At 53.1% G+C, this 23,256-nt stretch overlaps 1 protein-coding gene across 7 annotated transcripts in view; it reads left to right on the top strand.

Annotated features, from left to right (window-relative positions):
• Nucleotides 1-12,916, top strand: part of MAMLD1 (mastermind like domain containing 1) — a 124,868-nt gene extending 111,952 nt beyond the window's left edge. For 5 of the 7 annotated variants that reach the window (XM_049871776.1, XM_049871777.1, XM_049871774.1 and 2 more), the window contains 2 exons: nt 8,451-8,535; nt 10,725-12,916. In XM_049871776.1, coding sequence (XP_049727733.1) covers nt 8,451-8,535; nt 10,725-11,809 — 1,170 coding nt within the window. In that variant the 3' untranslated portion in view covers nt 11,810-12,916. Of the gene's footprint in view, nt 1-691; nt 3,569-8,450; nt 8,536-10,724 lie in introns of those variants that run through there. The other 2 variants (XM_049871779.1, XM_049871778.1) reach the window with 2 other exon arrangements.
• The last annotated feature ends 10,340 nt before the right edge of the window (nt 12,917-23,256 follow it).

Genomic DNA, 23,256 nt, shown 5'->3' with positions numbered 1-23,256 from the left:
GGTTTTCTTAATTGCCTTTGGCTAAAAGAACTGGGTCATCTGTTCCACTTGGGTGAAATCCTTATCTTCTGAAGCAGGTTGGGAAGGCAAGGTGCCACCCACACTGAGTCCTGAAGCCATGGGGCCCAGGAGGGGTGAAGGCCAGTGAGGCTATATGGTTCAGGCGCACTTGGCTGTTGGGAGAGTTACACTTGCTTGTTTTGGTCTTGCACTCACCATTTGGTTTTACAGATTCATCAGCATGTCTACATACACACCAACTTAGGGTTGGTGCACAGTGTTGTGGGGCGGGATAGAGGGAGGAATGGCCAGTGGTTAAAGTCATTGAAGATAAACCAGCCTGATTTCTCTTTTCAAGAAGACGGTAATGGCTCAAGACAGGGGGTTCTTAACATGAGATCCAGGGGTGGGGTCAAGTGGGCCAGAAACCCCTGATACTTGTCTGCAAAATGCTGGTGGGCTGGGGAGGGCAAGGCACCACCGTCCGGGCATCAGTCTGTGGAGACAGACCATAGCTTTAAACTGAGTCTGAGAAGCCCGTGATCCAAGGAAAGCTAAGAGCACCCCCTCCAGTTTGTGTGTATAAACATCACACCCAGAGAACAGAGCTAGGCAGTCAGGTGGTTGACAAGATCGGTCACAACCATCTCGTGGCCAGGCCGCTGACAGACTGTTCAATCGGTTGTTGTAGAGTCATGTAGACAAAGCCTGCAAGCTTGGGGAAGCCAGGCCCCCCCAGGTCAGCCTCGGGCGGCAGCCCCCGTCCTACCAGGCGCTGGGGAGTGAGCCCTTTCTGCCCGGCAGCTCCTTTGCTCATGAGCTGGCCCGAGTCACCTCCTCGCACAGCACCTCAGAGGCAGCGCCCTGGGGCGGCTGGGATCCGAAGGCCTGGAGGCAGGTGCCTGGTCCACTGCTACCTAGCTGCGACGCTGCAGGTAAGTCACTCCCCCTTGCGCCTCGCTTTCCTCATCTGCCAACTGGGGCGCAGTCCCCTGCTCAGCCTGCCCGCCCGCCTCACAAGGGTGTTGGGAGGAACACAGGAGGTGACAGGTCCGAAGGAAGGCCCTTGACAACCTGTAAAGCTCTGTACACCTCTGAGGGAGTTCTAGCGCTTTCTCGCTCTGCTTCTTCTCTGCTTTCTCCTGGGCCTTCTTTCTCAAAGGGACCACCCAAGGCAAGCCTCAGGGAAAGGAGTGGGGACAGCCGGTGCAATTGCTCGCTCCCTCTGCAGTATGCCTTCCAGAATTCCACTTCCTCACTGGCCTGTCTGACCCTATGACCAGACTGTGAGCTTACCGGGGTCAGGCTGTGCTTCTGCACCTCCAGCCCCCTCCCAGTGCCCACCTGCTCCATGCCTAGTGGCTGCTTGGGAAGGGCCTCTGGTGCCAGCGAGCTGATGTGGCCCCTGCTTCGCTGTCTTTGACCTTACCCAGGACTTGAGCCCCATGGAAGTGGAAAGTTGGGTTGTCCCCCTGGAGGTCTGGCAGCCCGGGACGGCAGGCAGAAGGAGCACACACCAAGCCTGTCCAAGATGGTGGGGTGTTTGGATCATCCTTGAGTGCCCGGAGTCTAGAAGGGATGGCATGACTTGCCCCAAAGGGCCACACAAGTGCTTACGAGAGCAAGATGGGGGTGGCCAGTCCGAGCCGGCCTTAGCAGAGGCCTGCCCTTGGATGGTGGAGTGCTGTTCTGACGCCTGACATGTTAGTATGCACAGGATGTCAGCCCCTGTGTGCTGAGAAACCTGGAGAAGTGAACATTTTCTCAGTGATAGTGATCAGAAGATAGCTGTCAAAATGAAAGGGCCTCCCAGGATTCGGGCCTTTAATGGAAATTCAGCCGCGTCCTTTCATCCTGGCTGCCTCAGCCGCCGCTTGCGTTGGAAGGCTATTGATTTTTCCCTCCCTCGCTCTTTTTTTCCCCTTCTCTGTGTGCTCCTGGAATGCCCTCGCACTCTTCAGCTGTTCACTCTTCTGCACCAAGCGTCCAGAGAGGCAGAATGAGCAAATGGCCAGGGAAGTCGCCCACTCCAAATGTTGCTGTTTGCACCCCGGTCTGCCTTGCCTGGCCCTGCCTTGCCTTCAGAAGCCACAAGTGAGGGGATCCCAGCTAGCTTGGCTCAAGAACTTTGATTTCCCACCTGATTCTCACTCTTCCCAAGTCACCTCGCACCCCCTTAACTGCTCTCGGCAACTGTGGAAGTCGGGCCCTCCCCGGGGGCTAGGGGGCAGGCCCCACATTGTCAAAAGGCTCCCCCTCAGCCTCGCTGCACCTCACCAGCCCAGCCGATGATTCAGGCACAGGGAAGAAGAGAGGCTAGCTGGAAGGACACAGGTTTCCTCTGCCCAGGGATCATTCCCAGCATTTCATCCAAGCCCTTCCGGAACCAGCCAGCCCCAAAACCACCAAGCCTGAGGAGGAGTTGGAATGGAGTTTACACAGTTGTAGGTCAAGTGGAAAGACAGACCTCGCAGGGCGAAAAAAAAGATGACCTAGGGATCTCGGCCATTTGCTTTAGTTGTGGTGGTGGTGTTTTTTAAAAATGTATTGTGGTAAAATATAGATCACAAAATGTTTGCCACTTCAACCGTCTGTAAGCGTCCAATTCAGTGACATTGCTTATGCTCATCAAGTTGTGCAACCATCACCACCGAAGTGTTTCATCGCCTCAGACGGAAACTCAGTTGCCCCTTCAGCAATATCTCCCTCAGCCATTGGTTTTGATGGCGCTTTATTTAGTGAAGCCCCCAGTGGCAGCTCCAGGTTAGCTCAGGCCCATAGGCAGCCATGTTACCAGGAGGTAGGTCCCCAACTCCTGGGCCAGGGCCCGAGGGCCAAAGGAAGCCCCCAGCAGGCCAGTGTGGCCCCAGGTTTTGCCCAACTTGTAGAACGATGTGGCAGCTATCAGTTCATCCTCAGGGCCCCACGCACTGACCCAACGTGTCTGCCATTGCCTGCCCATGCTTGAGCCCTTCAGCCAGTTCTGTTTTCTCGAAAACACACATCACTGTCTGAAATGATCTCTGGTGATTTGCCGTATCTGTGGGCTTCCCCCTTGGTTTTAAGTTCCATGAGAGTAGAGATGGCACAGTGATATCCCCGTGCCTGGGACAGTGCCTACACCACAACAGGCCTACCATAAATGATTGTCACCTGAAGGGTGATGAACTGACTGATGGGGCTGCCCAGTCATCCCCATCCTCCCATCCTGTACTTGGGTTGATAGGTTCAGGATCAATGAGCACGGAAAAACACTGAGCTAAGGCAATGCCAAGGGCAGGTGCTCAGTAAGCCCCACCCCAGATCTTGGCCCCAGCAGTCCCTGGGAAGGAGAAGTGGCTTGACAGCACACTCATCACTCACCGTTGTCATGCTTGCCCTGGAGACATTCTAGAGAAACTGAGTCACAGTCTCTTAGGGTTAAGAGGGGCCAAGGATTTCGCTGACTCTTGCCTGCCATGCATTTATAGGAAGCCCCCTCTATGACACTCCTGCCAAATATCCTGTGGTTGCATATCTGTGGTGACAGAGAGCTCACCCCTTCCCCAGGCAGCCTCTTTCATCTTTGAACACATGTTTTTATTAGAAAGAGCTTCCTTGGATTGAGCTGAAGTCTGCCCCCCTGCAACTCCTCCTCCTTAGCCCTGGTTCTGTCCTCAGGGCTCCATGGAGCCAGGATCCCCAGCCTTCCCACCTCCTGTCAGTGCCTTCTGGAATCCAATGGCTGCAGGTATTCCTGGTGGGGTGATGGGAAGGCACATTTCTTCTGCCCACCCCACATCCTACCCATAAGAGTTCCTTTTGGCTTTACCCGCATCACCTGGGCAGTACACAGTGTGACTCTAAAGCCACCAGAGCAACTTCTTATGCCAGCCATTTTAGCACTCAACCATCCAAAGGAATCTTGTCTCCTCCAGAACAGTCGCCTTGGAAACCAGGCACTTGCCCTGCCTTTGGACTATCTCCAAAACTCACACCCTCCTTCCGAGGCAGAGGAATTGACCTCCCTGAAGAGAACGATGTCCCCTCCACAGCACCCCTTTGCCTCTCTTAGGGCATTGATCTGAGAGGTGTTGGGGTGCAGGGACGCCCTCTGGCCTGTGAGCACCTCGACAGCAGGGATCAGCCTGGGTCTTCTTTGCCACCCCCTCAGAGCCCAGCACCGAGCCTTATAAAAAGTTGTTGAATGGAGAAGGAAAATAAATGGTCTTGGAAGGCCAACCCCAAAGAGGAATTCCAGCCTTGTGCTCAGTTCTGGCTTCCTCCTGGGATCCTGGAAGGGCCCTGGAGTCAGCTTCTCCCTGGAGTGGTTTCTGAAGGGCACTGGGGGAAAAGCTTTGCACAGGGCTCTGGTGACAGGGCCTCTGTCTCCCTCCATTCATGGACCACACCAACCAGAGTCCCTCGGCCCCAGTAGTCCCACCCATCATGGTACGGGAACCGCCAGCATTCAGGTCTTGAGTGTGTGTGCCCCATGCACTAGGACGTCTGCCTATCATTTCAAAGAAGCCAGAAGGGTGGGTGGCTCTTTCCAAGTCTGGTGTCTTTGGCAAAAACTACAAAAGAAGGTGCCTTCTCTTGTGGGCTAACAAACAAACACAGCCACACTTGAGCTCATTAACCTTTGGGACTCATAGCTGAGTGCCTTCTGCTGTGGTGCAGGCTGGCTCTGCATGGGAGCACCCTGAGACAGGATTTCCCGAGTGGTAGAAAAAGCAATCGCCCTCTCTCCCTCCCTTCTCCTCCTCCCTTCTCCTTCTCCTCCCCTCCTCTTCTCTCCCTTCCCCCTCTTCCTTCATCCCCTTTCTCCTCCTCCTCACCCCCTTCATTCTCTTCCTCCTCCCTTCCCTCTTCCTCTCCCACCTCTCCTTCCTCCTCCACTTGCCCTTCCTCCTCCCCCTTCCCCCCTTCCTTCTCCCTCCTCCTTTCTCCCCTCATCCTCCCCCTCCCTCTTCATCCCCTTTCTCCTCCCCCTCATTCCCTTCATTCTCCCCTTCCTCCCCTTCGTTCTCCTCCCTCCCCTTCCTCTGTCTCTTCCTCCTCCCTAAAAGTGCTTTACAAAATCAGGCTTTGGATCCCTTCCCTGCCTTCCCACAGAAGCGTTTTTCATCTGAGCATCACAGTCGGATGCTCCCTTCCTGGGAACCTCTTGTGGGTATCTGTCTGTGAGGCCTGCTGATTACCTCCCTGCCCTTCTGCTGATCTGCTGCCTCTCCCCCGCCAGTCCCTTCCAGCTAGACAGTCCCTTTGCCCAAGTGATGGAATCAAGAACGAGGCTATTCCTCTTCTGTGGTGATAAAGGGGAGGCACCCAGGTGATGGCACTGGGGACTGGCAGGAGATAGGAGCAGGTGGTGACTGAGGAGGGATGCTGAGCTGGTGGCTGGGCCATGTATTGCGCACCGCTGTGCCCATAGGCAGAGGCTTCTTGGCAGGGGGAGGGTTTAGGCTGGCATTAGTCCTTCTACCAGCCCCCAGAGACGGGCAGGGACTTTACAGTTTCCTGGGTGTCTGTGAGAAGCTGGCAGAAAGGCAGCCCTTGGACCTGCCTGGGGCCCATCTGTGAACAGGGCCCTTCATGGGGCTTAGAGGGGGCAGCAGGAGAAGAGCCTGGGCCCTTAACTACTTCTCCAGGAGACCTCCTGCTGGATCCAGTCCCAGGCCCACAATGGTGGCCACCATGGGGCCCCCTCGATGCTGCCCCATTATTGTCAGCGCCACCTGGCACGACAAGACACGGTGCCATGACAATTGCAGTCCCAGAAGGAAGAGTCACGTGATGACCTCCCCCTTAACCGGGCAGATAGAAAGCCACACTTTGCCTGGGCCATCCTTCAGGAGAGGGGCTGAGAGCGAGTGGCCCATCACCAAGCAGCCACTTTCAGTCACTGTTTCCTCCTGGTCACTGAAAACATTGGTCATTTCCTGTTTTCTCCATTTTCCAACGATTCGAATTGTCAGTGTCAAAAGGCAACAACTGTTTTCTTGGGGCTTATCTTTGGAGCACATTGATTCAGAACAAAGGATGGAGCCTCTGGCTGCAAAACAAAGGAAGCGCCTTTTCGGGACGGCTCCAGAGAGTGCCCAGGACTGCAAGACCAGGCAAAGCAGAGGCCTGGCTGTGGCCCTGGACGGCCCCTGGGGCGAAGAGGCCAGGGAGGTCCCAGCTGGACGGTGGCAGCACCCCGGGGACCCTAGGGCCTGCAGGCCTGGCCACCACTGCCCGCAGGCTAGGGGGCGATGGTACTGTTTGGACTTGGGAGTTTTTGTCACGATGCTGCCAACCAGACTGTCCCTTCAGTTTCGGATGCTGTGGATTCCATTTCTTCCTGGGATGAACACTTGCGCTGTTGAGAAGCGTGTTCCCTCCACCATGGGAATCCTGCCCCAAGCGGCCTTGGGTGGGGTTGTCTTTTCTCCCCACACGCTTCCTGTTGGACTTTCCTGCCCTTCCTCAGCTTTCTCTTGAGTCACACTCTCGAGCCTTCCACCACCACCCACCCCTTACAACTGTGTTATTTGCTAAAATGAATGGGCAGCCAGTGGGGCTGGAGGCAGAGTCAGTGTAAAACTAGCAGGCCCCATGGAACTGGTCCCCAGAAGTAGCCGGCTGGCATGGTGGAAGCCCTGGGCCTGGAAGTAGAAGACATGGCGCTGCCTAGCCATGTGACTTTAAGCAAGTTGTGTAAGCTCTGTGAGCCTCAGCTGTCATATCAGTAAGCTGGGGACCTTCAGTCTTCTGCCCTACCCTCACTGGGCTGGTGTGAGGGTCGAGGGGAAGAACAGAAGTGAAGGGGCTGGGTCGAGGTGGAAGGGCTGTCTCTGTATGCCCACCCCAGGGAGGTGGTCCATCCACCCTGAGCATCTCAGCAGCACCTAGTGTCCCTCCACTTCCCCATGGTGGTGTGGCCTTGGGCAGGTGGTGTGACCCATCATGGGTAATGCTGGGATGCCAGCAATACCCACCTCAAAGGATGAAGGGACATCATCAATGCCAAGTGTTCAGTACAGTGAGCTCTCATGAAGGCAGCTCCCAGGTCCACCACCCACATCCCAGCAGCCCCAGTGCGGGGGTGGGGGGAGCAGAATAAGGACAGGAAGCAGGCTACGGGCGGGATGGAAAGTAACCCCAGGTCTGGTGAACTCACTGCTGTTGTAGTCCTCCCAGTGGCATGTGTTTGTCCCCTCTGCCTTGGCAGGAACTGGGGCCGGGACAGCTGCCAGGCCCCTGCCGCCCCACCCCTCCCACACCAGCCCTGCTGGCTGGAAAGGAGCCCTGCCGGGGCGGCCCATTTTGCAGGCTCTTGTCTTCACGTATTCTGGCATCTGGGGTGACTCCAGCCAGAGAGCTGGTACGGGGGTACGCTGCCTGACAGAGCTGCCTGGGTCACGGGCACACTAGCAAGCAGGCTTCTTGGGATGGCCCCAGGCGGGCAGAGATGCTGTGAGGCTGTGAGCACTGGACTGGGAGTCCAACCCTGTCCCAGGCACACCCTGGCTCTGAAGGTTTCCCTCAGGCCTTGGGGCCTCCATGAGATTCTCTCCCGGCCATGCCCTTCCCTGGGCCCCCTCCCTCAGCTGACTCACGGCGGCCTGGGCTTGGCTCCTCCACCCGCCCGCCTGGCTGGCTTTGAGACTGCAGACAGGAAGCTCGTCCCATTTGCCCCTGCTCCAGTCAGTCAGGAGGATGAAAGGAAGTTGGCGTGAGGGTTTGGCTACTCCTGGTGTGGGACAATGCGCCATCTGACTGTGGGATCGTCTACCATTCATGCCAGAATCACCAGGAACACACTTCAGCCCTTTCCCCAAGAGCCCTACAGAGGCTGGACATCCACCGCCAGATTGCCCAGAGTTAGCTTGGCCGCAGCCCAGCATCCTCTGCATGTTCGGCCAGTCTGCACCTGGGGGGTTGGGAGTCAAGTCCCCGCCCTGGTTGCTTATCGTCTCCCAGTGCAGCCAGCTGGTCTGGGACTACTGCCTGAGACTGGCACGCCCAGACTCCCATCAGCACTGTGGGCATGGTCTGGCCAAGGCAGAGTAGCATAGGACTGTCACCTCCCTCCTTCTACATACTCTGCTTCTATTAATGCAACCTTATGTGACACTTGCTATCTTGGTGACCACATCTCACTGCTGACCCATCCTGAGCAGATGGACATCCAAAAGGCCTAAATCTTTTTTCTCTGCACTCTCGCTATGAAGCTCTGTCTCCTCTTTCCCCATCCTATGCTGTTGCAGTTGGTTTTTTGAACCCAAGTGTAGATGCCTACTTTTATTTATACCTGTGGACTTTTGCTTGGGAGGGCGGGGCCTGCATGCGAGTGTGTGTTGGTGCGTTCACTCATGCTTTCTGCTCCACCAAAGCCAAGTCCTGGGTCCCCACACAGCGATCCCAAGGCTAATAGTACGTGGTAACTGTTACCTAACATGGCTTTTTCATTTTCTGTTTAGCCAGAGAATCAGAGAGCAGGTCTTACGGCAATGACCCCTGAACAGCGGAGTGCATATATAGCCCAACAGATGAGTCAGTTTCAAGGTAAGCAGTGAAGGTCAATGTTTCTAAAAGGGCACGCAAGGGGGGTGCGTTATGTGTGGGAGTGAGGCAAGAATTCACGTCAGAGTAAGTAGTTCATATTGGGATGTCTCGATGCACTGAAGGAGAGGGGCAGGTCCGAGTGTCAGTTCAACCTCCAGCTAAATAGCACTGGGGTTGGAACTCACATAGAAAGCTGTTCATCCCTTCCCGAGTGCTTAAGTCAGATCCCAATTGAAGGCCAGATCTTAATGACTCAGGAATCACTTTCATTCAAGAGATTGATCAAACAGAGTCAGACCCCTTAGTCACCACCCATCTGTCAGTGTGTCGAACCGTGGAGGCTCACATGTTGCTATGATGCTGGAAGCCATGCCACCGGTATTTCAACTACCAGCAGGGTCAGCCACTGTGGACAGGTTTCACCAGAGCTTCCGGACTCAGACAGACAAGGAAGAAAGACCTGGTGATCTGCTTCCAAAAATTAGCCAATGAGAACCCTATATAGATCATGACAAAGCATTGTCCAATATAGTGGGGGAAGATGAGCCCCCATGGTTGGATGACACTCAAAATACACAGTGGCTGCAATGATGGACTCGAACATACCAAAGATCGTGAGGATGGCTCAGTACCAGGCAACATCTCATTCTGTTGTACATGGGGTCTCCAGGAGTCAGAGCTGACTAACAACAGGTCCCTTAAAGTCATTGCTCCAAATAGGAGAAAAGCGTGTATTAGAATCACCTGGGGGTGCCATGCCCCCAGGGCTCCACTCCTGCCCCCACCCACACACACACTCACCCATTACTGGGGTGACCTTCCGTTTCTCATGGGCTCCTGGGTCATCTCTCAGGTGTGTGGGATGAAAAGGGACTAGGCCAATTCTGCCTCTGCTGGGGTCGCCCATGGCAGCTCTCAGTGTAATCAACCTTTACTAGCTGGAGAGCCACAAACCCAGGCGTGGCCCTACCTGGGGAGCTCACGGACTAGCCAGGGAGACGTGTGCCAAGCCATCAGTACACTCTGGTGGAGTTCGATTGGACCAGACCAAGAGCACTCATGGGAGCACTCAGCACTAGTCTGGGGGTGAGGGGAGGCTGGTCACTGCCAACACCTCCAAAATGCCAAGATGGGGGAAGGCAGGTGGTCAGCATCTTCCTTGTAGCCATTGCTCCTTTATGGTCATGTAGGAACCCCAGTCCATTTGGGCCTGGAACCAGCCTGGCAGAGTTCCACGAGGAATTCTCATGGACAAGTTGCAGGGGTCACCTTGTGAGCGAGATTCTGGCCTAGTTGACAACAGGGACGCTGCCATGATAATAAATAAATCCAGGCACTGTTAGCAGAGAAGAACCCAGTTGTAGGGAGGCGGGTGGCCTCAGGGGAAGATAGACCAGGGCTTGCATCCTCTCTCCACTGCCTCCTACCTGGCCTCAGGCAAACGCAGGCTGCTACCTGTCTCTGTTTCCTCACCCAGAAGCAGGGCGCTCACAAGGTCCTGGTCAGCTCTTTAGGAGGGACACTGATGGCGCTGTGCAACGGCAGTCGCCAACGTCCGCCCTCATGGCATCTTCTGCAGGGAGGCCAGGATGTCCACTCATGCTTGTTTAGACAGGAACTCCAGTGCAGGCCAAGCCAATAACACTTTCTAAGCCCCAGAACAGGCTGGCGGAGCCTGGAGATGAACAGAGTACTGTGCTCCCTCTGTCCTCCCTTGCTCACCCGCAACAGGCTCCCTGCTGGTGGAGGGGCTGAGGAAGCCACACCTCCTGAGACTGTGAGGCTGAACAGACCTGAGCCCTGGGGGGAGGCCTCACTGGCAGTGCTCCCTGCTCCCTCTCCTTCCTTCCTTCCTCCCTCCCTCCCTTCCTTCCTTCCTTCCATTGCACAGGTCCAGTAGAGGGGCGAGCGGGGCCAGGCCCTGGAGAGAGTGCTGAGCACAGACGCTGGCCTGCTGGAGCTTACCATCAAGTTGGAAAGGCAGATGACTAAGCTGGCATGTCAGCCCACCATGATGTGCTCTGACAGGTGTAGGGGGTCAGGCAGGGGCATCTCGGGGAGTCAGGCACAGGGGCTGTGTCCCTAGGAGCAAAGGTGGTGAGGATGGGGGTGAAGATCAGTAGCTCTCCTCCAGCCACTGCCACCCAAGTCGAGGGTGCCTTTGTAACTGAGCCCACTTCTCTCTATAGCCGTCCAAGAACTAGTCACCTGCAAGTGCAGCCGGACCAAGGCAAGCCCCCACCCCAGCCAGCCCCTGACACCATCCAGAACCCGGCTCCTTCCGAGCAATCTGAATTCAGGAACGACCCCTCCCACCAGGCCCCCCCACCACAGCGCCCTAGACGTGACCTCGCTGAATCCCCGCAAGCAGCCAGCAATCTTCAACTCCGGCCCCCAGTGTCCCCTGCCCCCGAGGTCTGGCCAGCATGCACAGAGTCCCAGGGCATCTCCCCCAGGAGTGCCCCTGCCCGGCTTCCGTCCCAGCCCCCTGGGCATCCAGCCCCTGAGCCCCCACCAGCGCCAACATCCTAGTGTGCCAAGAATGCCCAATGTGTTCAACAATGCCCCGTGGGCGATGGTGGCAGCAGCTGGGACTGCAGCGGTCTCAAGGGGGCCAGCTCCAAGCCATGTAGATAATAGCATTCAGCAGCATTTTGGTAGCAATTCCATCTTCGCCAAGGTACCCATTACAGCGCCTCTGGTTGCCCCGGCATTCCCACCCCAGCAGACAGTTGTGCTCCACAAGCAGATGGCCTCAGGGGGCCCACCTAGCCGGAAGCGGGATGCTGCTCTGGCCAACCGCAACTTCAACCTGCTGGCCAGCCAAAGCCTCAGGCAGAGCCCGGTGCGGGGCCCTGTGCCAGTGCTGAGCGCCACCAAGTCCCTCCAGCAGGGCCTGGCCAGCTTCAGTCCCATGAGTCCCATCCAGGGCGTTGAGCCACCGAGCTATGTGACTGCTGCTGCTGCTACTGCTGCTGCCTCTGCCATTGCTGCCAGCCAGTCACCAGGTCCATCCAACAGAACAGGCCCCCCTTCTGAGCTGCCACCCTACAATTTGGCGCCCCAGCTCCCACTAAACAATCTGATCTCGCCCCCTGACTGCAGTGAGGTGGATTTCATTGAAGCCCTCCTGAAAGGCCCCAGCTCGAGCCCAGATGCGGACTGGGTGTGCAACCTGAGGCTGATCGATGACATTTTGGAGCAGAATGCTGCTGCCCAAAATGCCACAGCCCAGAACGGTGGCCAGTCCATCCAGGATGCCAGGAAGCTTTAAGTCTCCACAGGACCCCCACAGAAAGCCCCACGGTGAGTGATGTCACCCTGGGAATGACATGACTCCATAGCAAATTCACAAGTGGCCCAAATCAGCCACCGTTGTTTTCTCCTTACAGTTGGAGTGGCCTCAGCCCACGTCCACCCCTCTCTGTACCTGTGACAAAATGAAAAGCTGGTGATTTTTCAAGCTACCTGTACATAGTTGAAAATTTTGTAAATTGTTTTCCTAAACATTAATGACAGAAGTATTTATACTTCGTTTTGTGACTTTGTAAATAAAGTGACGGCATTGTTTTCGTTTCAGTAGAGTTGTGTTTATTATATATCATTTTTTTGTGTTTATTACACATTGTTACAAACATGCAGACTGTCTTGTTAGCTCCAGTGATACCTTGTTGAGCCAGAAGGCTGAGGCGCTTCTGGTTCTGCCGTGGGAGATGTGGATGTGACCAAGAGCTGTTGTGCAAAGTTACAAATGCCAAATAGAAAACCACTTGGCCCTTTATTTCCATTTTTGCTAAAATTCTATCCCTTGCTGTGATTCTTGATCTCTTTTGCGAACCTTTCTGTCTCCCCGACACTTTACCTGATGAGTATATTCCGGCAGAAGCTGTGTGACCCTAAGGGCCCCCCAGAGGAAATTTACCAGGAGACTGGAAAGTTCTTTTGATTTGGGAAGCAAGCCCATGAAGAGCTAGTGGGTGAGCTGAGAGCTGTCTGAGCAGTCCCCCTTTATCACTCAGACGAGAGAAAACCCTGTGGCTGGCACGTCTGCAGGTGTGCCTTTGTTGGCAAACGTTCAATGTCCCTGGTTTACGGCCTTTCAGTATTTGTTTTGCTGTAAGACTGTGGTTTGGGGGGAAAAAGTCTGTAAACATTAATAGTTGTTTTGGGGTTTGTCTTTGACAGTTTCTATCTGCAATTATTGTCATATATATTTAAGTGTCTGTTATGGAAACCCCACAGCCACTGTCCTGTAAGCCTTTCTCGGTGTCCTGACCTTGTGTAATCGCATTTTAATTGCCATGTTGTGTTCGGCTTTACATTTGAAATCTGGCATCTGTTTAAAGCCAGTGCGTTTTTCCTTCGTTCTGTAATAAACAGCCAAGAGAAAAGTGCCTCAATGGTTTCATTTGTCGAGGGCACACCCAGTACCTGCAAGCCCGAGTCTGCTAAGCCTGCTGGCCCTGGGTTCTTTGAAGGCTACTCCAAGTCTTATGCGTCTCAAAAAGACTGCACTGAGGGGAACGGAGCAATGTGTTTCTGTCGCTTGTGCTGAAGCCATTTAGCATCACGGCAGAAAAGCTCAGTCACTTTACAGAGGAAGTAACAGAGGGCACCGGAGGCCACAGAGGTAGCTGTGTGCTGGGGGACGGGGTGGTGCAGAGGGACAGATACTTGCCCAGGATAGATTCTCCACACCATCCATCCTCTGCCCCTTGGGCAGACCACACCTGCCCTTCTTACCCAGACTCTGCCACCTTGACAGTGGAGTGAGAATTGATCCTGACACAATGCTGCTCATGACTTGGGCAACTTGATACCTGTGTGTGTTCCTGGAATCGGAGGCAATGACACAATGAGCCACAGGAGTGCGGCTCTACTGAGAGGGTGGCAGAGCCAATTAAAGGTCCATCTTCTCCTGTGCCAGAGGGTGGCTGGGGGAGGGGGCTGGGGAGATGACATGTTTGCTGCACAGGAAAATGAGGTCACTCACCTCACAAAGATAACCAACGAGAGCCTGGGGAAGCCACCAGGCAGCTGAGTGCCACCCCCCTGTGGTACACCGCAACAGGACAGGAGGGTCTTCCTCTCACCACCTCCCTTCCTGCTGCCACTGGCCCAAAGCCCCAGACTAAACCCAGCCCTGCTCATTGTGAGTGGTAGGACTAGGAGAGCTCAGGGCACTCTAGGTGTGGGGGAGACAGGTGCAGGAGCAGGACCCAAGTCCCCAGGACTTGTCTTCAAGTCCAAGACTGCTAGTGGCTGGGGCATTGCTACTCCAGACTGCAATTTTCCCTACAACCCCTCGCCCTCCATGGAGTCCCGCCCCCATGGGGTCCCTTGCCACCCAGTCCTAGCAGACTTGGAGGTCCCACCACTGTCTAGTCTCCTCCCCTCGCCTCCAGCATTTGCCGCAAATGGGTTTGCTCCTGGTTGGTCCCAGTTTAAATGGGACCAGGACAACAGGGACAGCTGTGCACTTCACCTTCATACCCCACGCCCTCCCAGCAAGAAAGTAGCTTCCACAGGGCTTCATGGGCATGTGACTTATGGTCGATCGAGCCTGATGCTGGAGCAGACCCTAAGTCTTTGACACCCCGCAGCCTCAAGCTCAAGTGCTCTGGGGCAGCGAGGACCCACGGTGCTCCCACAAGGTGGCCTGGATGTGGTGGGCAGGTGGCAGGGGCTTGCAGATGGAACCACAAGTCCTAAAAGATAGACAGAAATTTGCTTGGGACCCCCTTCCCCCATGTGCTGTAAGAGCACAGCTGAAGCAAGAGTTGGGAGTGGATATAGTCAAAATCGGGCGCATCACATTTATCTCTGGCTGGCTGAGGAAGTTCATACGCTCACTCCTCCAGGCTGGCAGGAGGCTCACCGCAGGGGGCTGAGAAAGGCAGGCACAGGGCACTGAGGCAGGCCTCTCACCTCCCGCAGAGCCTAAACATGCTCTGAGAGCACCCCCTCCACACACACACACACACACAACACTCAGTGTCTGTGGCTCAGGGGAAGCGGGACAGGGACAAAAGCAGGCCTCCCCAGTCCAGCGGGCAGAGGGGTCATGGAACCAGTCTTTAGCCAAAAGCCCCGGCCCTCAGCCCTCCTGCTCACACAGGCCCTGCTGCGTCCTGCACAGGTCCGGCTGTCACTCCCTGTCACACTCTTGGCCTCTGTTCCTCCCTGTCCCTTACAGGCAGCACATTCTCCAGAAGCCTCCCTAGGAGCCAGCCTCACCACAGCCCACCTCCCAGTGTATCTCTCGGCCTCCAGGTGCCACAGCAGTGCCAGGTCCGAGGCAGGCCTGGGCTTCTCTCCCCTCAGCCCTGCCAGTGGGGCCTCCTCAGCCAGCCTGAGGGCCTCGTGGGTCACAGCTGTCCTGTCCTCAGAGTCCCAAATAAAAGGGGAGCTTGGCCCACCCCCACCCGCCAACCCCAGCCTAGCCTCCCTGCCCCTAGCAGTCCTTTCTCTCCACTCTCAGCAACCCACCTCCTGTTCCTCCCGGTGGTCTTTCTATAAACCTAAAACAGTTCTAAAAAATAGTCTATTGAAGAAAAAAAATTTTTTTTCGGGGAAAGGGATGCAGAAATAGAAATTGATAATTTTCTGTTGTATTGTTTATATAAAATATAATTGCAAAAAGGTAAATATTTTTCAGTTCCACACCAATTACCTTTCAATTTTCAGCACCAAATACATGTGTTTAAAGGAACCACCATTAAAAGTCAGTTTTGCTTTAAAAAAAAAAAAGGAAAGAAAAAGCGTGCAGCAGAAGCCCCACTCTCTAAGACCCACCCACGTGCAAGCCCTCTCCTCCAGCTGCCTCTCCCTGCCCACCCACCCCAGCACCCTGCATCATCACTTCAGTCTGCTTGGCCCAGTCCTCCAAACCTCCCCTGGGGCAGGGGTGCCTGAAGAAGCCAGGCCTAGCTCCCTGCTTGAAGTGGGGGGCTGGAGGCATGCAGGGAGAACTCACGATGCGGACAACACACACACACATCCACACTGGAGCGCACACTCACGTGATGTTTCCTAAAGGTTCTTGCCACGTGCAGTGACACTGTCGATCAGGCAGAGGGGACTCAAAGCTGGTCCCTGCTGGGGAGGAGGCCAGGGGACCCTACTTTAGCTGTCATGCACTTTTTAAATGGTGGTGCTTTGCCCGCTGGCAGGTTTAATTTGTTCCAGAATTACCTGAGTCCCATTTGAAAGGGGCTCAGGCTGGGCCTTCATGGAACTGAGATGACATTGGGGCTGTTGATTTAGGCACAAGGCTTTGCAAAGCCCAGCTGCAGAGTCTTTGACCCCAGCCCATTGTCTTGGCACCAGCCCTCAGCCACCTCCGTGGGCATGGGCCAGCTCCATTTCTTTCCTTCAGAAATGGATTTTTCTCCCTCTCTTTCCAGCCCTTTCCCCCTGTATGGCCACAGGTGGAAATTTCCCCATTAGAGGATTGGGAGCCCCGCCATGGCCACCAATGCTGATGCTTCTACTGGTTCTCAGTAAATTGAAATTTTCTGGTCATTGAAAATGCGAGGCGCATGGCACGGAGCCTTGTGGAAAGGCAGCAGCATTGCTCCTGTTCCCTGGGTCACTTTGCCTTTGCTTTTGATAAATCAATCTCCCTGCACTCAATAACATGGCCCATGGTCAGCCACAAATGAGGAAACCTGTGGCCCTTTCAAAGCTTCATGCAGAGCTTCAAAGCCTGATTCTCCCTGGATGCCTCCCGCCCAGAGCCCTGCCTCTTTCTGAGTGGCTGAGGCAGCAAAGCTCCTCTGGGTACAAGGGACCAGGCTTGGCACACTGACCACCCTGGCCTGCAAGCAGCAGTGGGAGGACTTGGCAAGTGTGGAGTCAGGCCAAAAGCAGAGGCTCAGTTGCCCCAGGGCCTCATGGGACTTGGACACAGTCTGTGGGCCAAGAAGCAGGACAGGGCAGTGGTTAAACACTTGAACTCTGGTGTCAGAGTCCCTGGGTTCAAATCACGGCTCCAACACTTGTTAACTATAGGACCTGTGGCAGGTCAGCAAACCACTTACCCTTTCTGTGCCTTGGTTTCTCCATCTGCCAAATGGAGATAATAATAGTACCTATACCTAACATCGGAGCCCTGGTGGTGTAGTGGTTAAAAGCTTGGCTGCTGACCAAAAGGCCAGCAGCTTGAATCTGCCAATTGCTCCTTGGAAACCCTATGGGACAGTTCTACTCTGTCCTCTGGGTCACTATGAGTCACAATCGACTAGATAGCAATTGGTTTGGTTTGGGGTTTGGTTATACCTCATATGGAGCCTTGGTAGAGCAGTGGTTAAGAGCTACGGTGAGCTACGGCTGCGGACCAAAAGGTCAGCAGTTCGAATCCACCAGCTGCTCCTTGGAAACCCCGTGGGGGCAGTTCTACTCTGTCCTATAGGGTTGCTATGAGTTGGAATCAACTTGACAGCAACAGATTTGGTTTGGTTTTGGTTATACCACATATGGCCGTTGTAAAGAGTAAAAGAATCAGTAGATTCCTTGAACGATTAAACACAGAGTTACCATAAAACCAAACATGTGACCCAGCAATTTCATTCCCAAAAAAGATGAAAACAAAATATATGTCCACACAAAAACTTGTACACTAATGTTCATAGCAGCACTGTTTGCAATACCCAAAATTTGGAAACAACCCAAATGTCCATCAACAGATGATGGATAAACAAAATTTGGTCTATCCATCCCATGGAACAGTACCCAACCATAAAGAGAAATGAAATTCTAATGCATGCTATGACATGAATGAACCTTGAAAATATTATGCTGAGTGAAATAAAACAGTCACAAAAGGAGAAATAGTGTATGATTCCATTTGTATGAACTGGCCAAAACAGGCAAATCCATAGAGGCAGAAAGGAGATTAGCGGTTGCTTAGGGCTGGGGTAGGGGGCGGGGAGTCAGGAGACGAAGGGAGGGAGAGGGATAGGTAAAAGGTATGAGGTTTCTTTTTGAGGTGATGAAAATGTTCTAAAATTGACTGTGGTTGTGGTTGCACGTATCTTTGAAGACAGTAAAAATCATTGAATTGTATACTTTAAATGGCTGAATTTTGTTGTTGTTAGGTGTCATCGAGTCAGTTCTGACTCATAGCAACCCTACGTACGACAGAAGGAAGCACCGCCTGGTCCTGTGCCATCCTCAGAATCGTTGTTATGCTTGAGCCCATTGTTGCAGCCTCTGAACCCATCTGGTTGAGGGTCTTTCTCTTTTTTGCTGACCCTCTACTTTACCAAGCATGATGTCCTTCTCCAGGGACCGATTCCTGGTGAATTTTAAGGGGTGTGAATTATATTTCAACAAAACTGTTCTTAAAAAAGTTGTACAAGCAACTGTTCATCAATAAAATAAACTGTCCTTTCCCTTTGAATTAAAAAAAAAAAAAGAATCATAAGCTGCGCTCACCTCCTGAAATCCTCACAGCCTTCCTGGGAGGCAAGCACACTGGCAAGTTCCTCAGAAAGAAGGCTTGAATGCAGAGCCCAAGCTCCCACCTCTGGGCCTGGCCTGGCACTGGCACTGGCTGGGCTGCAAGGATTGGGCACCAGAGCTGGGCTTTGGCTTGGAGGAAGCCCCTGGTTTGGGGGGAGAGGCCTGCAAGGAGGAAAGATAGCATGGGCCCAGGGAGCCCCAACAGAGCCTCTGGTTTGGAACCCTTCTTCGTGTTTTCTGGGGACCAAAAGCAAGTTCAATGTCCACAGACAACCACATCAACCTCTTTCTTTCTTGCTTCTTCCTTGTTATGAATTGAATTATGTCTCCCCAAAAGATGTGTTGAGGTACTGACCCCTGTACCTGTGACTGAGACCTTGTTTGGACCTAGGGCCTTTCTTTGAAGATGTTAGTTAAGTCAAACGAGGTCATACCGGAATAGGGTAGGTCTTACCCTAATCCCTTCTGAATAATGTCTTATGAAAGGGGAGAACAGACATGGAAACAGAGTCACACAGGGGGAATACAGATGCCAAATGATAACTAGGCAGATATACCTCTAAGCAGCAAAGGAACACCAAGAAATGCCTGGGGCTACCAAAAACTGAAAGAGACGAGGCAGGATTTTCTCCTAAAGCCAACAGAGAGAGAGCATATCCCTGACAACACTCTGATTTGGATTCCTAGCCTCCAGAACTGTGAGACAATAAATTACTGTACTTCTAAGCCACCCACTTTGTGGTATTTTGTTGTGCAGCCCTAAGAAACTAAGGTACTCCTCAAGTCACTTGTGGGCCAGGATCTGCCTGAGCCTGGAGACAGAAGTCCCTGAGGGAAGCTGAGGGCCACCTCCCTGTCCTCTTTCACAGGTGACCCTTCCCACTGGTGATGTTAGCTGGACCCTTTGCAGTGTGATAGTGTCTTTTAGAAGCACTCTCAAACTAGGAATTGAGTAGTTCTGCCTAACCTCTAGCAGCTAGTCATGTTAAATCTGTCTCCTTAAGCAACAGGCCTAGTCCTTCTGGGACCACCTAGTGCCAAGCAGGGCTGACAACACGGTCCTTACTCTGTCCTTGGCGTCTTCCACATGCCTCATCTCTTTCTCAGCTTTGGCCTTCTGGACATGGCCTTCCTGACCCCTTTTTACAGTCTGTGCCCAACATGTCTAGGACAAGGCCCCCCACCCACCCTTTGTACATGTTCTTCTCACGCGGGAACTCATCGGTTTCCTCACTCATCTCTTCTTTTTCTTCTTTGCTGGGATGATTTGTTCTAGTTCAAGTTCGAGTTCTCCTTGCCGTTTTGAGTCTGCAGCAAACCATTTCGATCTTGACCGAAGCCATGATATTTTCAGTTGCCTCATATGCATGCGAAAGCTGGACAATGAACAAGACTGAAGAATTGATGTCCTATGGTAACCACTAATATTCTTTTGTATCTATGCATTTGCCTATTCTAGATATTTCATATAAATGGTCTCATATGGGTCTCATATAATATTTGTCCTTTTGTGACTGACTTATTTCACTCTACGTGATGTTTTCAAGGTTCATCCACTTCGTAGCATGCATCAGAACAAGCAGAGTAATATTCCAACCCACCAAAGAGACACATGGTGTTCTGCTGGGATGAAGCTATGATGGGGACAAAGGTCCGGAACACTCGAAGCTGTGTTTTATGTGTTCTTGTTTGTTCATTTGTTTTTCACTTTATTGCGCCTGCCCTCAAGAAGCCTGCAGTATAATGGACAAACCAGCTACCTTTGGTCTATTGTGAATAGTGCTGCAATGGCACTTAAGACATTCAAAGTGTTGTGCCACCACCACCTGTATCTAGTTCCAGAACATTCTCATCTCCCCAAAAGAAAACCCCCAACCCATTAAGCTATTATTCCTCATCCTCCCACCCCCGCCCCTGGCAACCACCAATGTTTGAAGCCATTTTTTGACCATTAGAGTATTGTAGTCCTGGCCCTGTTAGCTGTGGGGAGGCGGGGGGTTCCCCAGAGCCTGACAAAGGCTGCCTCTCCTCAACAGTCTTGATGCACAGAGCTGAGCTGAGCTGGCCTGGGCTGGGCTCCAAGCCTCAAGAGAGGGGCTCATAGGTGCCAGGGACAAGCTGGCCTGGGAATGGGAGAGGAGAGTCGCAGAGCCTGGGAAACTGGCAGGGGCATCCCAAGAACATTCCCCAGTCTTGCAAACCTAGGCTGGAATCATCAGAAGTGAACATGCAGCAAACTACAGGTCCCCAAAGTCACATTTTCCCAAACAGCATCCTAACAGCAGAAGTGTTTTGGCTTCTTCATGATGTTTAACATCTCAGTTGAATAGAGGCTACATGTCACACTAGGAAAGGTGGAGGCTCTGGGTTTGAAACACATCTCAGTCACCTTCTGGAAGTATGATCTTGGGCAATGTAATTGACTTGATCAAGGTTCACCATCTAGCAAGGGCTGATCCAAGAAGCAAACTTGCAAAGCCAAAGCTCTTAACCATGGTACCACATTGTTGAACAGTGGCACCGGGCTGGGCCACTGAGCACCATGAACATCCTGAATCCACTTGCAGGGAAGGAACGACCTCTCACACTACATGCCAGACCCAAGCTCCACTCTATCCTTTAATCCCTCAACAGACCTAGGAGGTGGGTACCATTGTCAGGGTGTAAGCAGAACCATACTCTCTCTGAAGGTTCTAGGGATGGATCCTTCCTTGCCTTTTCCAGCTTCTGGAGGTTGCCAGCAACCCTTGGCATTCCTTGGCTTGTAGCTGCATTATGCCAGTTTCTGCCTCTGTCGTCACATGGACACCAGTCACATTGGATTAAGACCCACCCTAATAACCACATTTTAACTTGATTACATCTACAAAGACCATATTTCCAAATAAAGTCATGTTCACAGGTACTGGTGGTGAGGACTTCAACATATCTTTTGGGGGGACACAACTCAACCTAACAGATACTTGTCAAATAATTGAATGGATGGGGAGGGAATCTGGGTGATAATGGGCAGGCTTGGAGATGGTAGGAAGAGCCACAGAAAAAGTAGATTTACAGTACTGAAGGGGTTCTTGGAACGGAGGGAGAAGCATATGGGCACCCAGTGAGCACTACTGGGTGCCAGGCAAATGCTAAATACGTCATTTGTGTGGGCTCATTCACGCCTCAACGTCTATGCAATGCTCACAAGAACCTTTGAAGGTGAGTGCTCTCATCACCCTCTAGGTCACGAATGAGACGACTTGCTCAGGACGCTAAGCTCATAAGTGGCAGAGTTGGGGTTCAAACCCAGACGGAGCCTCGGGGCCACTGAGCAGAGGATGGGGGTGCTGAGGAGGCAGGGCTCTTGGCCTCAACTCTCAACCAGAGCAGTTCTATTTTGACCCTATTTACATGGGGACCTCACCTACAGTTTCCCTTTAAAAAGGGGTCTGCTGTTTTGCAAGTGTAAACACCACCACACTGCACTTTGACTTGGCCTCAACCAAGATTCTGCCTTCCCTGGTATAACCGGGGACCCACAACCCGTCTGGCAGCACCCTTCTGTCTGTACTCCCAACACAATGCCCTCTGGAAAGTGGGGTGATAATTCCTATGTTATCCTGTGGTTAGGAGATCGGGGGCCTAGGGCAGCCCCTTACCCAGGGCCTGGTGTTGAGGAAGCACTCCGGGGGCAGGCACTATTAGCAGGACACTGTGTCTTATTAATAACCAGGCAGGGGACACCAGTGTGTGTCAAATCCAGAAGGTGAGACAAGGACAGGCATGCGAGGGAGGGGCGAAGGCTGTGGCCCGGAAAGGCCAGTGGGAGGGAGGGAGGATGGCTCCGACCAGAGGCGGGCCAGCCACTTAAGGGAGCCACACCAGGCCAGCCTCTGGTCAGCCCGGGGCTCCCTGTCCCATCCCAGGCTGCCACTCAGGGCTTCCAGAAGTGAAGAGAGAGCTGGGGACTTGGCGCGGCTCCAGCGCTCACACACAGGCACACCTGGCCTCACTCTGGCCCCTACGTGCCAGAACCTACCTGTAGCGATGGCCTTCCTCACCCCCACCCCACCCTCTCCCTGTCCTGGCTCCCACATTGCACCAACCGTTCATTCACGCATTCCCTCCTTCATTCAGCAAATGTCGGAAAAGCAACTCCTCCGGACCAGTCCCTGGGGTCACAGAGGACTTGGGGCAGCCCCTGTCCTTCCAGAGCTCACAGTAAAAAAGCAGTGACCACACAGTGGCAGCAGCATTGTGAAAGAAGAGACACAGGGGCTGGCAGAGCCCAGAGAAGAAACCTATGGATTCTGCTGGGGTGGGGGTAGGGGGGTGGCTGTAGGACAGGAATCCCCAGGTGAAAAGCAGACACACAATGTGGCTTCAGGAACCTGGGTTGCAGCCAAATGGCACATGGCATTGCCTTCTGTGCCAGTTACTGGCTCAGGGGTGAGCATGGGAACTAAACCTAGAACTAGACCTTTACTTGCTCTCTCACCCAGTGGGTTTGAACAAGGGTTCATGTAGCCAGAATCACTCTCAGCAGCCATATTGAGAACGCAGGGGAGTCAGCCTTCAGATGATGCCATGGACAACAGCCAAGGGGGCAGAAAGATCTGGAGGCTTCATGATATTGTTCGGCCTGTCCTAACATTGGACTTCTTGCTATGTGAGTTAATAAATTTCCTTACTGTTACTAAGAAAAAACAAGTGGGGCGTAAGGGCATTGCAAGCTGAAGCGATGGATACAGGCAAGGAAGGCTAGTTGGGAAGGGCTCCACGGAGCAGGGTTTCGTAAGCAGCACAGGACGACCTGAGTGACAACTTTAACATGCTGCAAACCAAAAGCAAAGAGGTTACCCGCTAGGATGGCTATTATCAGAAAAATGGAAACTAACAAGTGCTGAGGAGGATGCAGAGAAATTGGCACCCTCGTGCATTGCTGGCGGGGATAAAAACTGGTGCAGCCTCTATGGAAAACTGTTTGGTGGTTCTTCAAAAACGTAAACATAGGATTGCCATACGACCTAGCAATTCCACTCCTAAGTATATATCCAAGAGAATTAAAAGCATGAACTCAAACAAATACATACACACACATGTTCATTGCAGCACTGTTCACAATAGCCAAAAAGTGGAAACAATCCAAGTGTCCATCAATGGGTGAGTGGATAAATAAACTATAGAATCTATAAATATCGTCATTGTTGTTGTTTGTCATTGAGTCAATTCCGACTCATATCAACCTTATAGCACAGAGTAGAACTGCCCCAT

This window comes from Elephas maximus, chromosome X (genome assembly GCF_024166365.1).
Source record: "Elephas maximus indicus isolate mEleMax1 chromosome X, mEleMax1 primary haplotype, whole genome shotgun sequence".
Classification (NCBI taxonomy): Eukaryota; Metazoa; Chordata; class Mammalia; order Proboscidea; family Elephantidae; genus Elephas; species Elephas maximus.
This window is presented reverse-complemented; position numbering and strand designations above follow the sequence as displayed.